Here is a 25,592-nt window from a genome sequence, read left to right as displayed (position 1 = left end):
AAAACAAACAAAAAAGTATATATATACAAAAAATGATAAAAGTGGGTACAAAACCCATCGCACACCGACACATGACTTGCACAATACATACAATCAAACAGTCTCCGACAAGGACATGAGGGGAAACAGACGGTTAAATACACAACATGTAATTGATGGGATTGGAATTGGGTGTGAAGGAAGACAAGACAAAACCAATGGAAAATTAAAAATGGATCAGTGATGGCTAGAAGACCGGTGACGTCGACCGCCGAACACCGCCCGAACAAGGAGAGGGACCGACTTCGACTGAAGTCGTGACATAAAAAGACAGTTCGATGGTGTTCTTAAAGCGTCAATCAGCATTTGAGACAATAACAAAGTGGGTTACCCACTCCTATTTTGGTAAAAAGCTGAGGGATGGGGTGGGAGAAATGTAACCACTCTCAAATTCATAGAGGAAGCTATTGTTGCAAGGACAGACCATCGATGACATTACAACTATTGACATAACCATGTTTTGAGGCTGTTTGTTTACATTTATTTTGTTTACAAAAATAGGAGTAAAACAAACTTATATTTTGGGTTCTGATGGGGTAAGACAGTTGAACTTAGCTCATGAGGCATTTATAAGATATATTCTTCAATAATCAAAGGAAAGATGTCCAGACCTGCACAGCACAGTCCTGTGTGAAGAGGCATCTTCAGGGACCCTGCAGAGGGTTTCAGACGTTCACTCAGAGACTTCTGCACCAGTGCCAGAGTGCAGTCCTGGTGCCACACAGGCAGCTCCATCATGCAGCGGCTGATCCGGGCCTTCTCCTCTTCCATCTGGAGCCCTTTATGGTGGGCCACGTACACCATGAAGGACATGTCGATGTTCACGCCTCCCCGTGGAGTAGCACAGTCAGCACTTTCTGCAAAGAAGGTCAAGTTATACTGCATGCATATTTCTTCACTTGTCAAAAATATATCTGAGCATTCACACCTTCCCTGATGCCATTTTCTCCATCCTTTCATATCCCTTCCATATTAACTCAGTGATAAACTTTTACCATTCGTAGCTCAGGGCTGACTAGGTGGCCAAAGTCCACCAGTCTGTCCAGGTCATATTCCCACAGGTTGGGAGCCAACTCATCTAGCATGGTTTCTATGGCAATCCGTGGGGATGTAGTGGCAGCATCCTCCAGGTCACAACAGCCACTGGTCTTCTGGTCATAGGACTGGAAGCTGAAGTCCAGCAGGTCCCCCACCTTAAGTCTCCAGGAGTTCAAACAGGCCCCTGTGTATCATCAGGGCCATCTAGAAAACAAAGGATGATGGACATAGCTGATTTATTAGCTCCATACAGAGTTTGGAAACACAATGTAAGTAAGACACTATCAATGGGGTGGTTTAGGTTTGTAAAAAGTGTTTGTTCATTAGTAATGGTGATTAGTAAAGAGTGTAACAGACATGTAATAGAGAGCAGACAAATACAACCACATCTTGCTGTTAAGGGATGCTTGTCCCGTTATCCAGATATGTCTCGAAATGCACAGAACAGTGTTCAGTCGTTTTAGAAAGATGATATGCTCAGTTTGTAATGCTAACACATATTCAACTCACATACATATTGTGATGAGTACCTTTAACATTTCTGCCATCCCAATAGAAACCTGCCGGCGAGGAACAGTTCGGTCTAAAAACGTTGCGACCGGGGGGGGATGTAACTCCCCAGCTTGTTCTTTCCATTGACAAAGTTGACTCCAGTTTTAGCCCCCACACTGGCATCAATGTAGAAGAGCAGGGTGGTCGGGACACGGATATAGGGGGTTCGTCTCCGGTAGAAAGAAACAGCTAGGCCCACCACATCCAGGCACACCCCTGCTCCAATAGCAATGAGGGGCTCAGAGCGCCTGTCTATGCCAAACTTGTGGACCTCCTCCAGAATCCTGGTCATGTGCTCCATGGACTTGTTGTCCTAGGTAGAGTGCAGTGGGAGGATCCTATAGAGAACATTTAATGGACCTGTTCTCCTCTGTAGTGGGCAGTGGGAGGATACTATAGAGAACATTTCTGGCATCAAGTACCTGGTGACCTGGGAGCCATAGAGCTGATTGACTGTCTCATCAATGACAATGAAGCCGTTGATGTGCTTGGTGTTGCTTCTCATCGCCTTGAGCTCCTCCTGGTCCTCTATATGACCACACAGCAGTGGGTCGTTCCCATCATCCAGCAGGTTGTGGCATTGGATCACTCTGTAGGTGAACACAATGGGGCTGACCACTGTCCAGGACATATTGAGATGCTCTGGATGCTGAGGAGCCAGCAGAAATGGTAAGTAATCACAACAACAGTCAGAGAGTGGCACGTCTGAATGGTAACAGAATTGCCATCAGTTACAACCCATGGATTTATAAAGCTTTACTATTTTTGCCAGGCTTGTCTATAAATACTTAACATCTCAAATCTTTAATAATGAAAACAATATTATGAAAATTACACCGTCAACAAGAACAGTAGTCTCCTATTAAAGTTGGGATGCAAAGTAGAAGTGTACAGACCAAATTGAAAGTGTTAAACCGCTTTTCCAGTATACTGGTCTACTGTACACCTACAGAACCACACGCTGAAATGGCAGCTGCACCCAAAATAGAAAGAGATTGTCTTCCAGTAAATACGTCACCGCTCTATTAAAAACACTGCTGACCCACATTTAGTCAACAAAAAATTATGCATCTCATAAGATTAAAATAGGCCCTGTTCTAAAATAACTAATATAGTTTAAATGAACACTAATCAAATGTATTAAATAATTTATTGTTTCCTAAGATTTGGAAACAGAGGTATACTGCCCTTTTTTACACTGCTGTTCAGCTAGATCATAATTTTGGCATGCTTATGACTAGATGTGATAAATCCTTCAACTTGTTCCACAAGAAAAAGACAACATGTAAATGATACTCACATTTTAGCAGCTGACAACTGACAGCAGCTGAGACTGTGCACCAGTCTGTCTGTTCCATGCCCAGTTCACTTGCACCAGACTGAACTCTTGTTTGTTGGCTCGTACCACTATCAGACTCATCATGTCAGTGCACGCCGTCATTTACTGAATGGGACACAGTTGGCTCTGTCATTTTGGAAGGATATGTACTGCGTCCCAAACTCCTAGACTGGGCTTCTGTGTCTGTCATCACTCTTTTACCAGAGTGCAGTCCGGTATCCACCTTTCTCCTGTAGTGTGCACTCAGTTACTCCTCCCTCTGTATCTTGTATTTTATTGCCAAGGCAACTACTACTCTTGTTGGGGCCAGCAATACTAAGGCAATGTACATACAGTTAAAACATGCTCAACGGGTGACATGTCTGGTGAGTATGTAGGCCATGGAAGAACTGGGACTGGGACTTTCAGCTTCCAGAAATTGTGTACAGATCCTTGCGACATGGGGCCGTGCATTGTCATGTGGAAACATGAGGTGATGGCGGCAGATTAATGGCTCGACAATGGGCCTCAGGATCTCGTCACAGTATCTATGTGCATTGAAAATGCCATCAATAAAATGCAATTGTGTTCGTCGCCCGTAGCTTACGCCTGCCCATACCGTATCCCCACAGCCAGCATGTGGCACTCAGTTCATAACAATGACATCAGCAAACCGCTCGCCCTGCGGTTGTAAGGCTGGTTGGACATACTGCCAAATTCTCTAAAATGACGGCTTATGGTAGAGAAATGAACATTCAATTATGTGGCAACAGCTCTGGTGGACATTCCTGCAGTCAGCATGCCAATTGCACGCTTCGTCAAAACTTGAGACATCCGTGGCATTGTGTTGTGTGACAAAACTGCATATTTTAGTGGCCTTTTATTGTCCCCAGCACAAGCTTCTTGATATGCCACACCTGTCAGGTGGATTGATTATCTTGGCAAAGGAGAAACGTTAACTAACAGGGATCTAAATACATTTGTACACACAATTTGAGAGAAATAAGATTTTTGTGCGCATGGAACATTTCTGGGATCTTTTATTTCAGCTCATGAAATAAGGGACCAACACTTTACATGTTGCATTTATATTTTTGTTCAGTGTCATTTGTATGGGGTATGGTGGCCATTGGCTCAACTTACCCCAAGGTAAACATTTTTAAAACAGAGTCTGGTGCTCTCTAATGTGTGGATAGGCCACTAGGAGTAAACGGATACCAGAGTAAACGGATACCGGACTGCACTCTGGTAAAATAGTGATGACAGACACAGAAGCCCAGTCTAGGAGTTTAATGATGAAACAGAGCATACATGTGCTATTTGGTCAAAAATGGAGAAACATCCCTGCAAATGGAAATGGTCTGATCTCCACGAAAGCCAACCAACCTGAGAAATAAGTTTAGTTTTTATACTAACAAGTGGTTGTGTAACAGTTTTAACTTTAGTCCGTCCCCTCGCCCCGACCCGGGCGCGAAACAGGGACCCTCTGCACCGCTAACTAGCTAGCCATTTCACATCCGTTACACTCACCCCCCTTTCGACCTCCTCCTTTTCCGCAGCAACCAGTGATCCGGGTCAACAGCATCAATGTAACAGTTTAACTTTATGGCGTCCTCTCGTCCCGACGCGAACCAGGGACCCTCTGCACACAACAACAGTCACCCACGAAGCGTCGTTACCCATCGCTCCACAAAGGCCGCGGCCCTTGCAGAGCAAGGGGAACCACTACTTCAAGGTCTCAGAGCAAGTGACGTCACCGATTGAAAGGCTATTAGCGCGCACCACCGCTAACTAGCTAGCCATTTTACATCCGTTACAGTTGCCATGGTGAATAATTCAATAATAATTGGTAGAACACATGAAAGGAAACAAAGAGTTTACCAGAATCTCTAAATGAAAATACTGGTAAATCAATAAAATGTAAATTGTAGATCTAATTAAATTTAAAGGATACTAAATTAATATCTAAGGGGCTTTTATACAATTTTGACTACATTAGTCCACACCGCTACAGGGATGCACTTTCATGCTAGCTTTAGGACTTTATATTGTAGCTTAGAGACCCCAACTGATGTATAAAGCAATCTTAAAATGATCTACTTTAGTTTAGATACTGTACAAGCATCATAAAACCTAGAACACAAATGAATTTGCCTTTGTGAAAAATATTTTTTTTAACCTAAATTACTTACCACTTTTTCCATGTAGTTTCTTCCTTCACAGACTCCAGGAAATGATGAACTCTTCCTAAATATTTGGTGACACGATTAATTTCATGTATGGTTTCTTAGAAATAAGGGGTGGCTCAACTAACAATTTGGCTCAACTTACCCCACTCTCCCCTACAGAATACAAGTCTGCAGCAGTCAAGGTAGAATGGGACCACATTTGCTTAAGCACTCTTGCAATGGAGATAAATTCCCCACTATGATACTTGGCTCTACCATTAACCAGTAAATACAAAGATGACCCTAACCAGAAAAATAGAAGATAACCAATTTTTAAAAACAAAGCTTTTTCTCTCAAGATTCAGTTATTAAAAATGTTTGATAAAATTACCACATGCCCATGCAACCTAATAATATAACCTATGTGCCTATATAATATTTGCAGATCATATTCCATTCCTTTCACGTATGCATATTTATGGTAAGATACTTATTCTTAATTAAAAATCAAATTGACTTTCCCTGAAACAAAACTTCACAAAGGATAACAAGAAAATGATTTATTGTCCACAAAGGGACAGAACCATCCAATCCTTGTAAAGCTGCTGGATCCTCCTGTGTGGATGAAGCGCAGCTTGGATCGCAGTGCTCTGTAAACGTGCAGGACAGGACACCCCCCCATTTGGATCCAAGCCATAGCCAACCAGACAGCGCAAAAAGTTTTGGCAGGAGGAGTTTTTGTCAATTGTAAGTATATTTTATCACTCTGACGACCTCAGTCTATTCAGTCAGATAGGCTATCACGGTATGAGCCTATATAGATGCCACTATAGGTTACTTACTCATCTCTATGCAGTGTGCACACATCCTTGCTGGTTGATGATGATGATGATGTGGTCTGAACTGAATGAAGGGAGTATATTTACAGTAGAACCTTCTCCTGCCAAACAACGTCTTCTTCCTGCCATCCATTAGATATCCACATTATATTGACCACTGAAGTATGGCCATTACCACACTGTTAAAACAAACTCAGGTCATAACTCAAAACCTGCTCATAAACACAATAATAAATGCTTCAAACCAGACATTCGCCACACACTTTTTATACGGAATGTATTAGAGACAGCGTTTAGTGCACAACTATGGGAATGTATGATACAACACTAAATTAAGTCCAAAAAGCCATGTTTGGGATAGTGGGGGAAAAAAATATGATTAGTAGGCTACATAAATAATAATATGCCAACAGATCAGTTACACATAAATCATATTTTTGGCAGTGTACAGCTCCCTTTTAAAAGTAACCAATTCTCAAGGATATCATGTCAAACAAAACAGCTTATTACAATCTGGTGGTTGTCTGGTACTCTCATGTCAAAATTAATTAGAGGGAGAAAACAAAGATTCATCTTCATGAAGTGCTGTCCATAAATATTGCCAATGCTTTGGTTATTGATATACACATTCTTGAAAGAAAATTTTAAAATATCTCTGCATCACTGAGCGAGCTCCCCATAGGGCTCCCCACAGCCTCACAATAAGCCGATAGGGATGCATTATTTGAGGACAAGGGGTGTTACAAAGCTTCCGCCATCAGCTCTTGTCTTCAACGTGAGCTCCGGTGGATAAAACCCAGTACAACAGAGAGGACAAAATATCCTCAATAAATAAAATACTAATTTATTTCCTCAACAGAAAATGTGTGTTTTTCCACTTGATATGAAGCAGTTCTATATTAATTTGGTATATTTCATAGTTGTCCAATGTGGGACTCTTGCAGTGGAAAGTGACAGGTTTGAAAACAGTCCCTCTTTCACTGCGAAGGCACATGAGCCAGCTGCAGGTTGGGTCTCTCTGGGCTACCGCCGTCTTGGTCCACATCTGAGCTGTGCTCATCAGAGCTCTCAGTCTCTGAACAGTCATGGGGCACATTCTCATATGCCTCCTCGTCCATTAGCTCTTCTTTTACGCTGAGAAGAAAAGTAATGATAAGGAAGAAATGTACTTATAATGAATTATGAAACTAAGAACCATTTCTCCTCTATCAAATCTAGTTTTGAATGGTGATAGAACTCACAGAGGGTGCATTGGGTACTGCTCTTCACTGCTGTCACTGTAGGATCCATTCCCATACCAGAGAGCTGCATTCATCTCCTCCTGCTGGAACAGAGAACATAAAGGGAGCTCCTATAGAGGCTGGGTTGAATGGAGGTATACTACTCTCTAGCCTTTTAGCCTGAAAAGACACGCCATAGGTTTATCCAGGGCCAGTGCCAGAACGAATAAGTTGGACGGGCATTTGATTTCCATAGGCGGGGCACCTTTAAAAAATATATATATTTACGGGACCTCCCATGTGTGCACGCGCTTGCAAATAATTTTTTTCATGGGTGTTAAAGACCATAGGCAGCTTATCATACTATTTCTACCGATCTGCATGCTAGTTATCATTATTTGTATATGCGGTATGCGCATTTTCATGTAACAGTTTAATTTCGATAATAACGTTTTCGTTTCTCAAAATCATTGTCATGTGATTAATCATAAAAATCATTATTAAAATGATAAAAATCTAAAAGTTAAAATTCAACTAATGCAAGAACACCAGCCTCTGCCATATGGACACATTGATACACCGTGGTCCATTGGCGGCTAAAGAAATTAGTGCATCTAGCCTATAGGCCAATGCAGTAGTAGGGCTACAATTTCCATCGTCAACCAAGTAAAATACATAGACCTAAAGCCGACAAATAAAAACATCCTGATGAATACGATTGAAAGAACTTGAATTTTAATCTCTCCTCCACCTGTATGCCTCCCTTTCTATTTAATTAGCCTATTCCGGGCCCTCAGTGTTTCCCGTACCAGTGAGCACCTTACAGACAGCAGTTATTTTTTTAATGACGTTTCCACTGAATATATGGGGTCACCAGATCATGATATATTTGCTCTTTCACACCGTGGCTTGATGATTATCGAGGCCAGGAGAGTGTTGGAATTATTTTTCAAATACTGTGAGGAACTACTATCATTTTCAATGGCTGTAGGCTTCGTTGCCTTACTGTGTGAGGTATAAAAAAAAATGACTGAGAAGCTCAGTTTATTATTAGTAGTGGATGTGGTGAGTTAAGACAATCAGAAATCAAATGGGCACTTTCCTACATTTGCACACAGCAGGCCAAGTAGGCCTACTTCTAGCGTGCTCAGGCGCACGCTCCCTCTACGTTATCAGGACAGAGAAACAAGACATGCTCATTGCTCACATGGAACATTCCAAATAAAAGACAATGAAAAAGTTTACAAAACTCGTAAATTATGGTTATGAAATAAACCAAAACTTGTGTTGCAGAGTTCACATTCTGCTAACAACGTTTCCACTCAGAATGAGAATAGAAAAAGACAAATGATTACATGCATTAACAGAAATGTATGTAACCAAATGACAGGGATTACCGGTATATTCACAAGGCCTACTGGTGACATGCAGTTGAAGTCGGAAGTTACACCTTATCCAAATACATTTAAACTCAGTTTTTCACAATTCCTGACATTTAATCCTAGTAAAAATACCAGTTAGGATCACCACTTTATTTTAAGAATGTGAAATGTCAGAATAATAGTCGAGAGAATGATTTATTTCAGCTTTTATTTCATCACATTCCCAGTGGGTCAGAAGTTTACACACACTCAATTAGTATTTGGTAGCATTGCCTTTAAAATTGTTGAACTTGGGTCAAACATTTCGGGTAGCATTTCACAAGCTTCCCACAATAAGTTGGGTTAATTTTGGCCCATTCCTCCCGACAGAGCTGGTGAAACTGAGTCAGGTTTGTAGGCCTCCTTGCTCGCACACGCTTTTTCAGTTCTGCCCACACATTTTCTATGGGATTGAGGTCAGGGCTTTGTGATGGCCACTCCAATACCTTGAATTTGTTGTACTTAAGCCGTTTTGCCACAACTTTGGAATTATGCTTGGGGTCATTGTCCATCTGGAAGACCCATTTGCGACCAAGCTTTAACTTCCTGACTGAGGTCTTGAGATGTTGCTTCAATATATCCACATAATTTTCCTGCCTCATGATGCCATCTATTTTGTGAAATGCACCAGACTCTCCAGCAACAACATGATGCTGCCACCCCCGTGCTTCACGGTTGGGATGGTGTTCTTCAGCTTGCAAGCCTCCCCCTTTTTCCTCCAAACATAACGATGGTCATTATGGCCAAACAGCTCTATTTTTGTTTCATCAGACCAGAGGACATTTCTCCGAAAAGTACGATCTTTGTCCCTATGTGCAGTTGCAAACCGTAGTCTGGCTTTTTTATGGCAGCCTTTCAGGTTATGTCGACATAAGACTTGTTTTACTGTGGATATTGATACTTTTGTACCTGTTTCCTCCAGCATCTTCACAAGGTCCTTTGCTGTTGTTCTGGGATTGATTTGCACTTTTCGCATCAAAGTACGTTAATCTCTAGGAGACAGAACGCGTCTCCTTCCTGAGCGGTATGGCGGCTGCGTGGTCCCATGGTGTTTATACTTACATAATATTGTTTGTACAGATGAACGTGGTACCTTCAGGCGTTTGGAAAATGCTCCCAAGGATGAACCAGACTTGTGAAGGTCTACAATTTTTTTTCTGAGGTCTTGAATGATTTCTTTTGATTTTCCCATGATGTCAAGCAAAGAGGCACTGAGTTTGAAGGTAGGCCTTGAAATACATCCACAGGTACACCTCCAATTGACTCAAATTATGTCAATTAGCCTATCAGAAGCCATGACATCATTTTCTGGAATTTTCCAAGCTGTTTAAAGGTACAGTCAACTTAGTGTATGTAAACTTCTGACCCACTGGAATTGTGATACAGTGAATTATAAGTGAAATAATCTGTCTGTAAACAATTGTTGGAAAAATTACTTGTGTCATGCATAAAGTAGATGTCCTAACCAACTTGCCAAAACTATAGTTTGTTAACAAGAAATTTGTGGAGTGGTTGAAAAACTAGTTTTAAATGACTCCAACCTAAGTGTATGTAAACTTCCGACTTCAACTGTATATAGTTACAAAAAAATATATAGGGGATTGGAAATGATGCAGACAATTACATTGATGGAAGCTACAATCTATCTGCAATATTAAAGCTGATCAATATTAAAAGGTAATCACAGCTGCTCTTGAAAGCCTGACACAGAATATCATTGGGATTATTCTGGACAGAGTTTGGGGCGAGAGTGAACCCTCGTGTCACCTCTTCCTTTCTGCTGAAACTCTCACCGGAGAAAGCATCCGAGCAAGCGAAACAGCACTCCTCTGTCTTACTATATGTAGACCATCTATCTGATGCTGTCTGGACAGAAATAGTATGACATGCCATATTGTTTTTGTCCAGACAGCATCAGATACACGGTCTACACATACTGAGACAGAGAGGAACTGTTTCACTCGGATGCTTACCCGAGATGAATGAGTCTTTCTGTCGGCGTGCTTCTCGGCCCAATAAATTATCAAGATTTCAATATATATTTGGACGGGAAAGGAGGTACAGTATGTGGCCAGGCCCCCTAACGCCGGTCCTGGGTTTAGCACTCAAAGTAGTCAAAAGAGCATTTACCTTAGGAGTAAGGAAAGCTGAGCTGTGACCATGGTCAGTGTTCTCCCTCTTGAGAGACCTGCAGTTACAAATAAACACATGTTCATCTATTCAACACACACTGGGAAATATAGGGACAAGATATCCTCACAAGACACTTTTATTTTAGTTACTAGTGCTGAGCGAATAACCGAAATATCAGTTATTTTCCATTTTTTAAATAACTGATTGACCGATGTCGATTCAATTATATGAATTCCATTTAGTTCGGGTTTTTCTGTGAACTCAATGTGCACATTGCTCTACAGTTTCTCTAGAGATAAATCAGATCATGCCCAAACTTAGTTACATGGTTTGTATTAGTATAATACCAACAAAAATACAGGTTTAACATGTTGAGAAACAGAGACATACATGGAGCTATACTGGAGATACCGAGCATGTTAAACGTACCCTTCACCAGAAGGCTTCTGGGGCCTTCTCCTCTGGAACTCCATCTCATCAACTGTCCACACAGCTCCTTTTACATTCTCCACTCGCACAAAACACTTGTGGAGGCTGAGGTTGTGTCTCACTGCATTCTGCAGAGTCAGAAAGAAGAACATACATATTCCATACAAGTTGATCTAATACCATGTAACATTCCTAAAAAACTTAATGAATATGGCATGGCAACTAAACATAGGACAAGGGTATTCATATACATGTAAATTACCCTTTAAATAGACAACGAAATACCTTCCATGTTGCGGCGTTGCGTCTAAAATAGGCAAATGTTCGTGTGAACCAATTGTAGATTTCATTTAGTGTCAGCTGCTTATAGGGCGATTCAAATATTGCCTGGAAAAATGCAAACATTCAATTAGCAAACAATAGCTAACATTTAGTCATCGGAGGATAAACCAGGGTGAAATAAAATAAAAGATTCCTTACCTGTCTTATTAGGGCTGCATATGTAAATGGCGGTCTAGCTTCTTTATTCTGAACAATATCTGTTAAGGAATTAACAAAATGTGTTTTATTAAAATCAATGATTGAAGCCATTCAAGTAGATAAACTACCACAGGCATCAAAATATGTACCCTACTACCCTCATTAGGTTCAGCATCACACTGCTAACTCACCTTGATTCATGGTCTTGCTGTATTTCATGGTCTTGCTGTCTGAGTACCATCTCCTTCCAGAGCTCACAGTGAGCAGGGTGTGGGGAGGGAGGATAGAGGAGGTGGTTGGGGGTGGTGTCAGGGGTGTAGAAGGAGCAGTGGCACTTTGAGACAAGCTCATGGAAGGAAGCACCTTGGGAAACGTCACCTGGGAGAAGGAGACATTGGGCACAAGATTCCCCTAGCAAATAAAAAGTAAAGATTAATTTAAAACGCAATACAGATAACACAGCTGTAGGGAATGCAAACTTGAAGGGTGATTATTTTACCATTGTGGCTAATACTCGTCTTACTCTGTTAGTAACATGATTTGAATTTAAGAAATGCCCACTTTAATACTCCAGAGACTTACCGTTGGGGTTGCTGGTTTGGACTTTTGCTCAGAGGATTTGAGGTGAGACATCATGGCTTGCAGACGCTCTTTGTCTTTTTTCAACTTCATTGAGGAGAAGATAAAACAACAAAGATGTCATGTGAAGTTGATTACAGTGAGAAGGTACTGTACAATGAACGGGCTTTATTTAAGCAAATGTCTTGTCTACTGTGTACCTGCAGTTCTAGCTGCTGAACAACCTGCATCTGTACTCGACACTGTGCTGTACTCTTGTCATCCAGTGTATGTTCACTGTTCAGATGCCTGGGAGAAAAACACATTCTATTATAAAACAAGAAAACACTGAAGAAGCCACTAGAACCCAGTGTTGCTATTACAGTAAGAGAGATTGACCTTAATTTGTATCTCAGAGATTGAATAGATGAGGAGAAACTCACTTGAGAAAAACTTGAAAGTCTCCAAAGACAGCCTCACAGCCAGACCATTTGCACATGCCGTGTCCATAGAGCGGGTGAGTGTTTTGTGTGTGATTATCCACAGGCCCACTGCAGAGAGACACACATATATATCATCAATGTAACACTTCAGGAAGAGGTTGGACAGATGAGAATGAATAAACACTGTTCCGAAATGACTAATCACCTGTCTTTCTTCTTTAGGATCTGTGATGAATGATTCCCATTGGTGCTAGACTGCTGACTGTGGAGCAGGTTCTTCTGAAGAGTGGCTGGATTCTCACCACCAGAGAGCAGGCTGGTGCCATTCTCACACCCTTTCATTAAACCTAGGAGAAATACACAAGTACATATATTAATTCAGCCAAATAACTATAATATTCTTGCCCAACAACAACCAAAACAAATGTAGCTGCCTTGTAGCCATGGAGGAGGACAGCAACAACAAACTAAGCATGGGGCAGATACTTGATGGGGGAAGGTATGTTAGATTAGGGTTGGGGCTGGGGGGGTAGACACTTACCCTGAGCTGCAGAGGGGCTCATGGAGGGCAGGACAGACAGGAGACCCTGTCTCTGGAGGCTAAGGAGGTGCTGCTGTTGGACCTGCAGGAGCTGCTGCTGGATGGCCATGTGCTGAGCAGCTAGCTGCTGTAGGGGAGTGGGGAAGAGGTACACATGAGGCCTCAGCAATACTATAATAATACATTGATTTTATATAGCGCTTTGGAACATTTAGATGACAGCAAAATACAGACTTATGACAAAAAATAAGTACGTCGGCCTACCTCTTGGCCTGACTTCTCAGCATGCTTCTGCTGTAGGAGCTGGGCATTGAACTGGTCCTGCTGTTTCTGGCAGAGATCCTGTATGTGTTGCTGTAGATTTTTTTTTATAGAAAAAACCCCACCTTGAGTTAATGGAAGGTCATGAGGAAATACAGTGGTCACGTTCAAGCCATCAGCATCTCACTGGAAGATCCACATGAAAAATAGGTGACGTACAGAGAAATGAACAAAAATTCCTGCTAATATTACAATTTTGAAACAGAACACAATAAAGCATTTACATGTAGATTTGTGTGGCGAATATGATGTAATTACCTGGTGTAACATGAGTGCTTTCTGCTGCTGGAGCAGGGCCTGGATCTGCTGTGGATTGAGGACCTGCTGCTGCTTTAGTGTCTGCTGAGTAGTCTCCACCGGAGGGGTCATCATAGAAACTGAGACTGGAACCTGACAACACACAAATACAGATGAGCACAGATTAGACATAGCCATGCCTGAAAATAACAGAAAAACTAAATGCCAACAACACCATTGAAGTGTTTTTTTAACATTTTAAAACCAAAACATATGAATAACCTTTGCTAGGCATCCAGCAATTACCCCTCCCTCTCTGCCTAACACCCACAGCTCTGGGGATGTTTACAGTAAACATAATAATTAAAGCCAAATAAATACACTGAACAAAAATATAAATGCAAAGTGTAAAGTGTTGGTCCAATGCGTCATGAGCTGAAATAAAAAAATCCCAGAAATGTTCCATACGCACAAAAATATTATTTCTCTCAAATTTGGTGCACAAATGTGTTTACATCCCTGTTAGTGAGCATTTCTCCTTTGCCAAGATAATCCATCCACCTGACAGGTGTGGCATATCAAGAAGCTGATTAAAACAGCATGATCATTACACATTGGGTGGGCCTATGCCCTCCCAGGCCCACCCATGGCTGCACCCCTGCCCAGTCATGTTAAATCCATAGATTTAAGGCCCAATTTGTTTATTTCAATTGACTGATTTCTGTATATGAAATGCAACTCAGTAAAATCTTTGAAATTGTTGCATGTTGCGTTTATATTTTTGTTAAGTATAGATAAAAAATGAATACAAAGCCAGGGATACATGGCAAGTTTTGCAAAAACAGAACTGCATTGCATTTTAGAGCCTCGTCACACTTACAATACTTTTGTAAAAATATCGTCGGATACACATATTATTCAAATGTAAACTTGCGTACTTGCAGGAACTTGGGGGTTCCTGGGGCCCAGAGTTATTCCTGATCTGATAGTAGGCTAATCTAACCAACTCTGGACCTTAGTTGTAGTGTATGACATAAATCAGCTAGAAAAAAAGAAAAAAAACATTCATAAACTGTTTTATATGGGCTATGATGGAACCAGATTTATTAAGTCATATGGTTTAAAAATTTGACAAAGATTTGACAAAAACGAACAGGGCTGAGCTCGCTGTATGGCTGGTTGCATCGTGTAAATACTCATATAGCATGTCATCACTATTGTATTGATTGACTCATTCCAGTCAATCATTTTGGATTAAAAAGACCTACACTACATAACCAAAAGTATGTGGACACCTGCTCGTCGAACATCTCATTCCAAAATCATGGGCACTCGGAGGTCCTGTTCTGTGAGCTTGTGTGGCCTACCACTTTGCGACTGGGCCGTTGTTGCTCCTAGACGTTTCCACTTCACAATAACAGCACTTAAAGGTGACATCCTATGAAAGTTGAAAGTCACTGAGCTCTTCAGTAAGGCCATTCTACTGCCAATGCTGGTCTATGGAGATTGCATAGCTGTGTACTCGATTTTATACACCTGTCAGCAACGGGTGTGGCTGAAATAGCCGAATCCACTATTTTGAAGGGATGTCCATATACTTTTGTATATATAGTGTAGGTAGCCTTGCCACCCGAAGTGTGAATATAAAATCACTTTCTCAGAACACAAATAAATGGGCCTATTTTAGGCTATAAAAACATGACATTACATTTCCCCTGGCCAAGCCCAGATGGGATCAGAGCGCATAGGCTTCTCTGGCTACCTGCAGCTGTGGTTGTTTTCAGTAGAATGTAGTTGGTCAGACTGAAGCACAAACTAATTGTGCACGTTGACAAATCATGAGGCTTTTTATTAAACAAATTTGGTGGCGGGTATGGACTCCCATATAAAACAGCTTGTTGTGGTGAAGTCAGTTATACTCACGTTTCCTGTCACAACTCGCTTTTACCACATTAAATAATTTTCATGATATTGATCAAAATGAAGCCTGGTTTGTTGTAATGTAGGCCTACTGTACTTTTATAATAATATGAGAGGGTTAATCCTTCATTTTTGATATGCTAACGTTACTTGATGAAGACATTTTGTTAGCTTTAGTTACCAGTAACTCTGTGCTTTTGTCTTGAAGCTAAATTGTATTGAGTGTAGCCTACAGACGAGAAAATAAACCCTTTAAATTGTCTGCACATACATGCTTGTGAATTGTTGCAGTGGAATATGGTTTGGTTGCATTATTCAACAGTGTAATATGTTTTAGAAGAAACTTTTGTCAATGTTGAATAGTTTGTGCTTTCTGGCTAGTGGCTACTGTGATATTTACAGTCAATTTGAGCTACGGACCAAGATTGTCATGTGGACAGCCACAACGAAAGGTAAGGCAAGGATGTAATGTGAATTGAAAAGTTGAATTCTCTTTCGCCACCCCGCTCCTTAGAGTCTTCTTCATATCTCCTAGTGGGAATAGGGCCTTAATTAAGGTCTGAACCACAAACAAACAATTCCCACTAAGGCTGGCTCTGTTTGGGATCCAGTAAACAAACTGCTGGAGGATGTCACAGACGCTCTAGGCTAACAATAACAGTGGATTGCCAAGGAGATGGCCCTTTCCCACACGGACTAAACATGCTCTGATGCTCAGTGCTCATCAAGATCCTTATAGACCTATACCCTGGAGCAGATACTGAGGATAAACTCATGGCTTACATGACTTAAAGCAGAAGGTAAAATAATTGCATCAGCTGGACTTAAAGTCTGCAGTACAGAAGAAAAAAAACTTCAGAGAGCCAGATAGGGCCAGTTAGTCACTGTATATGGTATGGGAATGGCTCATCTTTTGTATGCACAACATCAGCAAAACCTAATCCTGCACCTAATCCTTGTTTCCATGACGTCAGGGCAGACCAGCCCAAACATCTTTTGTTATTATTATTGTTGATGTGACAGAAACCCACATGCCCATGAAGGACAATGTAAACACTGGGCTAGTCCTCAAAGAGAGGTCTGTGCTCTATGACTAATGTTGCCAAAAACAAGTTACATCCCTTTTCTGAAACCCAGAAAATATAATCACTTTTCATATAACAGACCCTTATACTTAATCTCTCCCTGAACTGAGATTTAACAAACCATATGTAACCAAACTCAACTGAGACACACACAAACCATCAATGCACTAATATAAACTACAATGCAGGAATATAAACTACAAGACCAGAGTAAGGAAAATGCTTGGAAGAGGCAATAAAGAGCTAAGGACATTTTCATATGATTTAAGTAAATTACCTTTGATTATACAGTACAATAACATTATAAATATGTTAGGTAGTAGTGACACATGCAAATGCACTTTAACTAACACAGACACAATTACTATCTTGGTCCTTAGTTTACACAGATATGTGATGACCAGTGTTTCACTTTAACGTAGTCCTTTTCACCCAGCAAATTCTACCAATGTATATACCAGTAAACAAACGAGCGTTATCTATCTACATGTAGAAATAGGCTAGTAGACCAAAATACAATAATCAAGCTGACAAACCTGACCAACTCCATTTACAGTGGTCGTCTTTGGCAGTTAGAGACGCAGGGTGGAGAAAGACAGAGCAGTAAGCCGAGCACAACATTACACTGTCTGGCAGTCTGACAAAGTGCTTGTGTGCATACACAAAACTAACCAATAACACAGATCTATCCTTCTCCACCAATCACAAAGTGTCTCAGCAGTCTCTGTCTGCAGCACTACAGTTGGCTCAAAGCTCAGTGAGAGATATCCTACCTATCATACAAACAAAGAAATATGCTAAATGTGACCATTTGAGAACCCATATGCTTTAGTTGTGGAAAGTAAGCATGTGGCACACTTTATAAAATATGTTTGGTAACCTGGTTTTGCTGCTGGCTGTCAGCCCCAGAACCCTCTGGAGTTAGTGGCTGAGCACTCAGACAATCATCCTTCTCAGCACTGTCCCCATTCTCCGTCTGATTGGCTGGACTGGTGCAGGCTGTCTGTTCTGACCCAGACTCATGCATCTGGACTCACTGACCTGAGAACAGAACAAAAACAAGAGAGCCGCTGTAAACCTCATGTATATTCACAGTGACTTTCCACAATACTGATTTTAGGCTACATTTATTTTTGGAACAATTACATATGCACATGGGCAATTCCACGATAACGGAATTAAGCTTGAATTCAGATTGCCCATATAACTACATGCACATGGACTACTTTGAACAATTTACACAGAAGTTTCACAAAAACACATTTACTGAACAAACTGTGCAGATGCAAAGTTTGGTAACAGAATTACGTTAAAATCTCCCTCAGTTTTTTTGTTCAACCACATTCTCCAAAAAAGCTTAAATATCAGCTCTGAATTAAGATTCAAAGAGGTCTGCAGAAAGAATGGGGTGTCAGCTACATGACACCTTGAGTTTGAAAAATATATATTTTGGTTACTGAACTACAGTAGGGGAAGTGGATTTACATCCGGTAATGGAATTACATCCTGACCTGTACTATACAGAAATGCATAATTATGGACATGAATATCATTCTCTTCATGGTGATGTATCCTGAATAGGTACATAAAAGTAGAAATATGCAATATCCTTATTTTGCATATTTGGGTATTATGCTACACACTAGCTATTATTGTAATGAGCGCCGCCCCCAAACAAGACCACATCTGAAACAATCAGACGTCTTCGTTTTACAAGTTTGGACGTCACAGTACAGCACAGTAGAGTACGGTAGATATGTTCAGTACATTAGATTGTACTCCACTCTAGTGTGCTCTACTTGTCTGTACTGTTTTGTCCAAACTTGTGAAATATAGAAGCTTATGATTGGTTCAAATTTGGTCCGGCCAGGGCGGACTGACAAATTTCAACGTCCATTGATCTTTGGTATCGGTCGATGGTCAGTGGGTGAGGATGCTTGTTACACTAAATGGAAAGTGGGTAGGTGGTAGAAAGAGTCAGAAGAGGTGACATTAACTGAAAGAAAGACAGACAGACAACCAGACAGAGACAGGCAGGCAGACAGACAGACAGACAGGACCAGACTGTTTTCACAGTCTTGCTTTGACCACCAGACAAAAGGTATGAGCTGAACAGTATACCAGTGGAAGGAAAGACAGTAGCAGGTGACCCAGCTGTGGTTTGTGAATTGGATTTCCAATTGTAGCCAATTTAATTGCAGTAATTACGTTACTGATTTGATAACAGAATTACGTGTTTTAATCACTTAATAATTCATAAACAAATAAAAACACTAACTAATTGGTAGGTCTACCTTTACTTGTTATTTCTGTGAACGTTCATTATCCTCTCTCATAAGGGTGAGAAATTAGAAAATAACTTAAAAGATATGGGGTTTTGGTAACAGAATTACAAAGCACAAGGCAATGTTTCTTACATTTAAAGAAGGCAAATAATGTCTAACTATAATTTATAGAAGGCTTTCATTTGACATGCTCCTACAAACTTCACGTTAGTGAAGATCCTTTTACATGGAAATGCCCACATGCGGTTTCTTACTGAAGACAATCTATCTTATCCTAGAAACATCTTCAATATTGTTGCAGATCAGAGAAAGACAAGATGTTACTCTGCTTTAACTAATCAAGGCAACAGTTTCCCTCTTGCCAACATAAACCGGAGATATTTGTTGAGTAGCTGATTGCTGCCATGGCTACGGTAAACAAAGGGACCCTGGGTCGGTGTTTATGAGTAAACATGTCGTCCTTCTGGAGCAATTTAACATTAACCAGGTGGTGCGATAAACAGATCTGGCAGGTAGCACAATACCGCATTAAAGGGAGGGTCATGTGTACAGTTGGAGAAGCGTTCGACTCAAAAGCAACACAGCTAAAATAAACAGCAAATGTCCACTTAGCTGAAAACGTAGATACATTTTATGAATGTATTTATGACTTATCTACTTCTGGAGAAAGCTGAAACATAGGCTAACCTACTGTTAGATACAATATTGCATTGCCTATCAAGTCTGACTTCAGTACGTACTGGCCTTTTCATTCAACAGCAAAACTGATTCCTGTTTATTTTAGGCTACAGCAGCCAAGGGTGTATTTGCACACAAAACAGTGTTTCATCCTAATGCCCTTCAACATTCCCAATGTCGGATCCAGTGCTGCTAGCAAAGCAGACAAGCAACACAAACATTAGGTTTTTAGGGTAGAGGGGAATCCTCTGAATACCTACTTCAACAGTCAGGACCCGAAAATATAGGCCTAGTCTATACCACAATGCAACAATGCATTTCAATCCTGACTCTTAGATATAGCCTAGCCTACCATAGATCTGTAATACAGATCAATGAGAAAGAAAAAACACATTAAGAATTGTAACAAAGCAGACTATAGAAAGGTCAAATTAGTAGAACAATCATCAACGAGAGATTGGGGTTCAAGTCAAAATATCAAACCAACTGTTATGCACATCTTTACAATAGTACACCATCCTTACCTTGGCAGAAAAGGTACAGCGCTGTAGGTGTTCAACTGAGTTCAAAGCAGTAGCGTAAGAAGTGTGCAGCCTATGTGGACTGTGAACACATGAACAGGTGCTTTGGTTTAAAATGCAGGAGTACGCCTGTTTGCATAAACACGAACACTCTGCAAATAGAACAAGGGCAAACCATATGCCCACTGCAATTCCTGTCTGTCCAGGCATACACAATGAATAGCTACATTCTGTTAATTTTATTGAATGCACATTTCATTGTCTAATGTTCAGCTCCTTGCTACTTTTTGGGGATCAACATTTCCCTCGTGTTTCCATTGGAAGTTGTCACTCTTTTTAGTCAAAACTATAATTCAGAGCCACAAACAAAAGGCATTGTATGCCTGCACCAAAGCATTAGTAGGGCACTATAAAATCATAGGCGTGGGAACAACAACATTGGATGTTCTAAGTCCACAACAATGTTTAAACCACATCAGGTGACCACTTTGTAAGTCTGGGAAAAATAGAAGACATTTTTATTTTTGGGTGTAGTTAATCTTTAATGCAAATGTGCACCAGCAAGAGACCTTTGGTTAGTGATGTTTCTGTAGTGCTCATGTGATTGCAGAGTTTGTTAAGCAAATGGCCTGTGGATTGATGCATATAATCATGGTATCATTCTAACAGATAGGCTAATTGAGAAGGTTTTCGGGAAGGCCTTCCCATCTTTACCAGAAGGTAATCATTAGCATAATTGCTAACAGTTACACAAAGTGTAGACATGCGCACACCCCCCCCCCCCACACACGTTTCAGAAAGTTGCAGTAAAATAAAAATCACTGACGCATTTTGTTCATGACATGATTCATTTGGGCAAATTAATGAATTGTCTAATAAGTTCAATACATTTAGTTGATTTCCTACAAAGTTCAATACATTTTTGAATATTGTTGAATTACATTTTAGTGTCTGGATTCCGTGATTCTGTCCGCATTCTCTGCAACGTGGATATTATAGGGCCCTACATACTGTAAGGCTATCCTTTATAAGTGAATGTGTGTTAATCAATCACTGGCATGCTAAGTTTAACACACTGGGGAACAATTACCGGATAATGCAAATAGAAATAAGCAAATGTGAAATTCAATCAAATGTTTTCGTTGAACATTTGCATAGCTGACCCGCAGGAAGTTTAGTTTTATTGCCATTTTCATAAACCAGGTGGATGATGCTAGACTAGGCCTATATCATCATCTTCTTTGTTGCTGTGGGAGAGACACCACAGGATAGTGATTCTGAAAAGAATATCCACTCAAAGCCATCAAACTCTATCATGGATCAGCTTGAGCAGCAGTACAACATTAAGCATAGGTTCTGTCAGCTAGGTTGACTGGTCCCTACATGATCATAATATGCTGTATGCCAGGGATCATCAATTATATTCAGCCGTGGGACGATTTTTTCTTGAGCGGATGGTCGGGGGGACGGAACATAATTACAAATAATTTGTAGACAGCAAATTGACCGCAAGAAGCACAAACAGATAAAGAGTTTGACTAAAACATAATCATTTCAAACCTTGCTTACATTTGAATACGATCACGTCGTGTCTCTCTATTATCCGTGGGAATACTTGGGAACAGATTTCTTAAATTAAAATCACTTGATGTTTTTTACAGTCTTATGTCCAACAATGAAAATTCCACCCCCAAAAATACAACAGCAGGTTCCTGTAAAGATGTTGGGATTTGCAAGATGTCTGGAAGCTAAAATGGCAAGGGAACTCATCACTAGGTGCAAAATGTGGATTTAATATATTTCTGAGTTTTCGCTGTTTTTTGTAGAACCACCTGCAACTGGACATGGACATTTTTTCTCCATAGAATTGAGAATTAAGAAAATATCATCAATAACAGGTTAGTTAAAATTCCTTGTATGAGGCTTTCCATTAGCAAACCTGTAAAGGGTATGGAGAATCACATATCCTGTAGCAACTTCTAGCCTAAATAACTACATTGGAAACCATGCAAAAATATACAAAACAGCATGGGGTGATAATGTTTCAGTGCATTACATCTAATGTGAATGCTTTAATGACAGCACACCTGCCAGACATACACCTGCCCAACTGAAAACTCTTTGCAGTTGTTATTAGTAAGCTCCAGGTTTGGTACAAGACGCTATGGGCATAGTATGTGTGGGGGCCACATTCATCCAGTTGATGGGGGCCACATCCATCCACGAATCAGATTGCCAAACGCATGGGAAGAGAAGAGGGACAGTCAATTTGTCTTATGAGGCTACAAGTTCTTAGCTGGTGTTGTTGAAATGGGGCATTTCTGGCATTTCACAGCGAGAAAAAAGGAAATGCCAGTGGTGTAATGTACTCAACTGAGACTGCTCTTCTCTGTGTCACGGAGGCGCTCCGCACTGCTAAAGCTAACTCTCTCTCCTCTGCTCTCATCCTTCTAGACCTATCGGCTGCCTTTGATACTGTGAACCATCAGATCCTCCTCTCCACCCTCTCCGAGTTGGGCATCTCCGGCGCGGCCCACGCTTGGTTTGCGTCCTACCTGACAGGTCGCTCCTACCAGGTGGCGTGGCGAGAATCTGTCTCCGCACCACGTGCTCTCACCACTGGTGTCCCCCAGGGCTCTGTTCTAGGCCCTCTCCTATTCTCGCTATACACCAAGTCACTTGGCTCTGTCATATCCTCACATGGTCTCTCCTATCATTGCTATGCAGACGACACACAACTAATCTTCTCCTTTCCCCCTTCTGATAACCAGGTGGCGAATCGCATCTCTGCATGTCTGGCAGACATATCAGTGTGGATGACGGATCACCACCTCAAGCTGAACCTCGGCAAGACGGAGCTGCTCTTCCTCCCGGGGAAGGACTGCCCGTTCCATGATCTTGCCATCACGCTTGACAACTCCATTGTGTCCTCCTCCCAGAGCGCTAAGAACCTTGGCGTGATCCTGGACAACACCCTGTCGTTCTCAACCAACATCAAGGCGGTGACCCGTTCCTGTAGGTTCATGCTCTACAACATTCGCAGAGTACGACCCTGCCTCACACAGGAAGCGGCGCAGGTCCTAATCTAGGCACTTGTCATCTCCCGTCTGGATTACTGCAACTCGCTGTTGGCTGGGCTCCCTGCCTGTGCGATTAAACCCCTACAACTCATCCAGAACGCCGCAGCCCGTCTGGTGTTCAACCTTCCCAAGTTCTCTCACGTCACCCCGCTCCTCCGCTCTCTCCACTGGCTTCCAGTTGAAGCTCGCATCCGCTACAAGACCATGGTGCTTGCCTACGGAGCTGTGAGGGGAACGGCACCTCCGTACCTTCAGGCTCTGATCAGGCCCTACACCCAAACAAGGGCACTGCGTTCATCCACCTCTGGCCTGCTCGCCTCCCTACCTCTGAGGAAGTACAGCTCCCGCTCAGCCCAGTCAAAACTGTTCGCTGCTCTGGCACCCCAATGGTGGAACAAACTCCCCCACGACGCCAGGTCAGCGGAATCAATCACCACCTTCCGGAGACACCTGAAACCCCACCTCTTTAAGGAATACCTAGGATAGGATAAAGTAATCCTTCTAACCCCCCCCCTTAGAGTTAGATGCACTATTGTAAAGTGGTTGTTCCACTGGACATCATAAGGTGAATGCACCAACTTGTAAGTCGCTCTGGATAAGAGCGTCTGCTAAATGACTTAAATGTAAATGTACTTAATTAAAACTTATTTCAAGTACTACTCAAGTCGTTTTTGGGGGTATCTGTACTTTACTATTTATATTGACTTTTACTTTTGGTACCTTTATTTAACTAGGCAAATTCACTACATTCGTAAATAATTTTATTCTACTTTTTACTCCATACATTTTCCATGACACCCAAAAGTACTCTTAACATTTTGAATGAATAGTAGGACAGGAAAATGGTCCAATTCACACACTTTTCCAGAGAACATCCCTGGTCATCCCTACTGCCTATGATCTGGTAGACTCACTAAACACAAATGCTTTTTCTAAATTATGTCTGAGTGTTAGTGTGCCCCTGGCTTTCCGTAAATTAAAAAAAAAAATTGTGCCGTCTGGTTTGCTTAATATAAGGAAATAATTTATACTTTTACTTTTGATACTTAAGTATATGTAAAACCAAATACTTTTAGACTTCTACTCGAGTTGTATTTTACTGGTTGAATTTCACTTTTATTTGAGTCATTTTCTATTAAGTTATCTTTACTTTTACTCAAGTATGACAATTGAGTACTTTTTCCACCACTGGGAAATGCATTGTTTTAGCTAACGTTATCTAGCTAAGACAGGAAAATATCTACAACAACATAACTACGGACCATTGAAATTTATTTTTCTAGCTAACGTTAGCTAGCTAGTATTAACACAGAACAACGAACAAGATATAACACCGGATGTATAGATGTGAAGCGTCCGCTTGGCGGTTCCACTTACTACCAAATTTGGTGGTGAGAGGAAGCCTAGTGGCCAGCAGTGATAGAAGGAACAAGATGGATTTTGGCCGAAATTCTGAAAAAAAAAATATTGATGAAACCTTTGATCTCAATAGTTTTCTGTTGCCAAAACTATAATGTTACATTGTGTAAACTTTACCCTTTGCTAAAGTAAAAAAAACAATTACGTTGCTGAGAAGTGCAAAGGCGAATTGCGTTATTGCACTCGCGCACTTCAGAGTAGGCGTTCCCTAACGGAAATATGCAAACGTATGCTAGAACGCGCCAATAGGATCTCAAGCTCGTGCTTGAATCTGCCCAACTCCTTTATTGTTCTGTCCACTATGACTAATTTCTTCCCGTTTTTAACGACTGGCTGTGGTCTATCTTGGTTTATTTATAAATACATATTTGGTATTAAAGCTAACGTTAGCTAGCAAGTAAATGTAGCGAACAGCTAGCAGTCGTAGATAGGCAAGTTACCGAACAACATTGGAATTCGTTAACGTTAGCTAGCTATCCAAGAGAACATCAAAAATATTGGTTAGTTAACTAGCTGTTAAAAGCCACTTCGTCGTTGTTGTAACGTTAATGTTATTTAGCTAAACAACGGGTTGATGTGGTTGTTTTCCGCCTATGTTGGCTAGTAGCTGACTAGGCTAACTAACGAGATGAATAAATGGCATCAGCTATCCAATAACAGCATACTACCATTTACTTACCGGGTCATCAATGTGTAGCCTGAGCTACTAGCTAGCTATTTGGCACGTCTTGTTGAGCAAGATAAGAAGCGATTGACATACACTCACTCAGTAACCACCGTTAGCAAACAGATAAACAGTTGACACTGGACTGTGCATTTGATGACATCACTGCCACCTGATTAAAAACAAACAAAAAACAGCACCAG

General features: G+C 41.1%; 1 protein-coding gene and 1 long non-coding RNA gene across 8 annotated transcripts; both read right to left on the bottom strand.

Annotated features, from left to right (window-relative positions):
- Positions 1 to 231: 231 nt before the first annotated feature.
- Positions 232 to 2,843, bottom strand: LOC120058866. Its single transcript, XR_005478066.1, has 3 exons — positions 1,608 to 2,843; positions 1,035 to 1,281; positions 232 to 896 (listed from the first exon to the last, which is right to left on the bottom strand). It is a non-coding gene; the product is annotated as an uncharacterized LOC120058866 (long non-coding RNA).
- A 3,362-nt stretch (positions 2,844 to 6,205) lies between these two features.
- LOC120059201 (forkhead box protein P1-B-like) lies at positions 6,206 to 25,515 on the bottom strand. Of its 7 annotated transcripts, none has more exons than XM_039008064.1 (16): positions 25,405 to 25,515; positions 17,623 to 17,783; positions 13,759 to 13,890; positions 13,444 to 13,533; positions 13,180 to 13,306; positions 12,844 to 12,985; positions 12,639 to 12,746; positions 12,417 to 12,504; positions 12,220 to 12,303; positions 11,829 to 12,048; positions 11,638 to 11,696; positions 11,443 to 11,544; positions 11,158 to 11,285; positions 10,726 to 10,783; positions 7,196 to 7,278; positions 6,206 to 7,088 (listed from the first exon to the last, which is right to left on the bottom strand). In XM_039008064.1, the coding sequence occupies exons 2-16, from the start codon at positions 17,767 to 17,769 to the stop codon at positions 6,932 to 6,934; spliced, it is 1,725 nt and encodes a 574-aa protein (XP_038863992.1). In that variant the 5' UTR covers positions 17,770 to 17,783; positions 25,405 to 25,515; the 3' UTR covers positions 6,206 to 6,931. The 7 variants fall into 7 exon arrangements, with proteins under 7 accessions (XP_038863992.1, XP_038863991.1, XP_038863995.1 ...); XM_039008063.1 differs by lacking the exon at positions 25,405 to 25,515 and adding an exon at positions 20,230 to 20,314; XM_039008067.1 differs by lacking the exon at positions 25,405 to 25,515 and adding an exon at positions 20,230 to 20,314 and having other exon boundaries at positions 7,196 to 7,275.
- Positions 25,516 to 25,592: the final 77 nt, after the last annotated feature.

Source organism: Salvelinus namaycush, chromosome 14 (genome assembly GCF_016432855.1).
Source record: "Salvelinus namaycush isolate Seneca chromosome 14, SaNama_1.0, whole genome shotgun sequence".
In the NCBI taxonomy this organism is placed as follows: Eukaryota; Metazoa; Chordata; class Actinopteri; order Salmoniformes; family Salmonidae; genus Salvelinus; species Salvelinus namaycush.
Note: the sequence above shows the minus strand (reverse complement) of the source record. Positions and strands in the feature narration are given on the sequence as shown.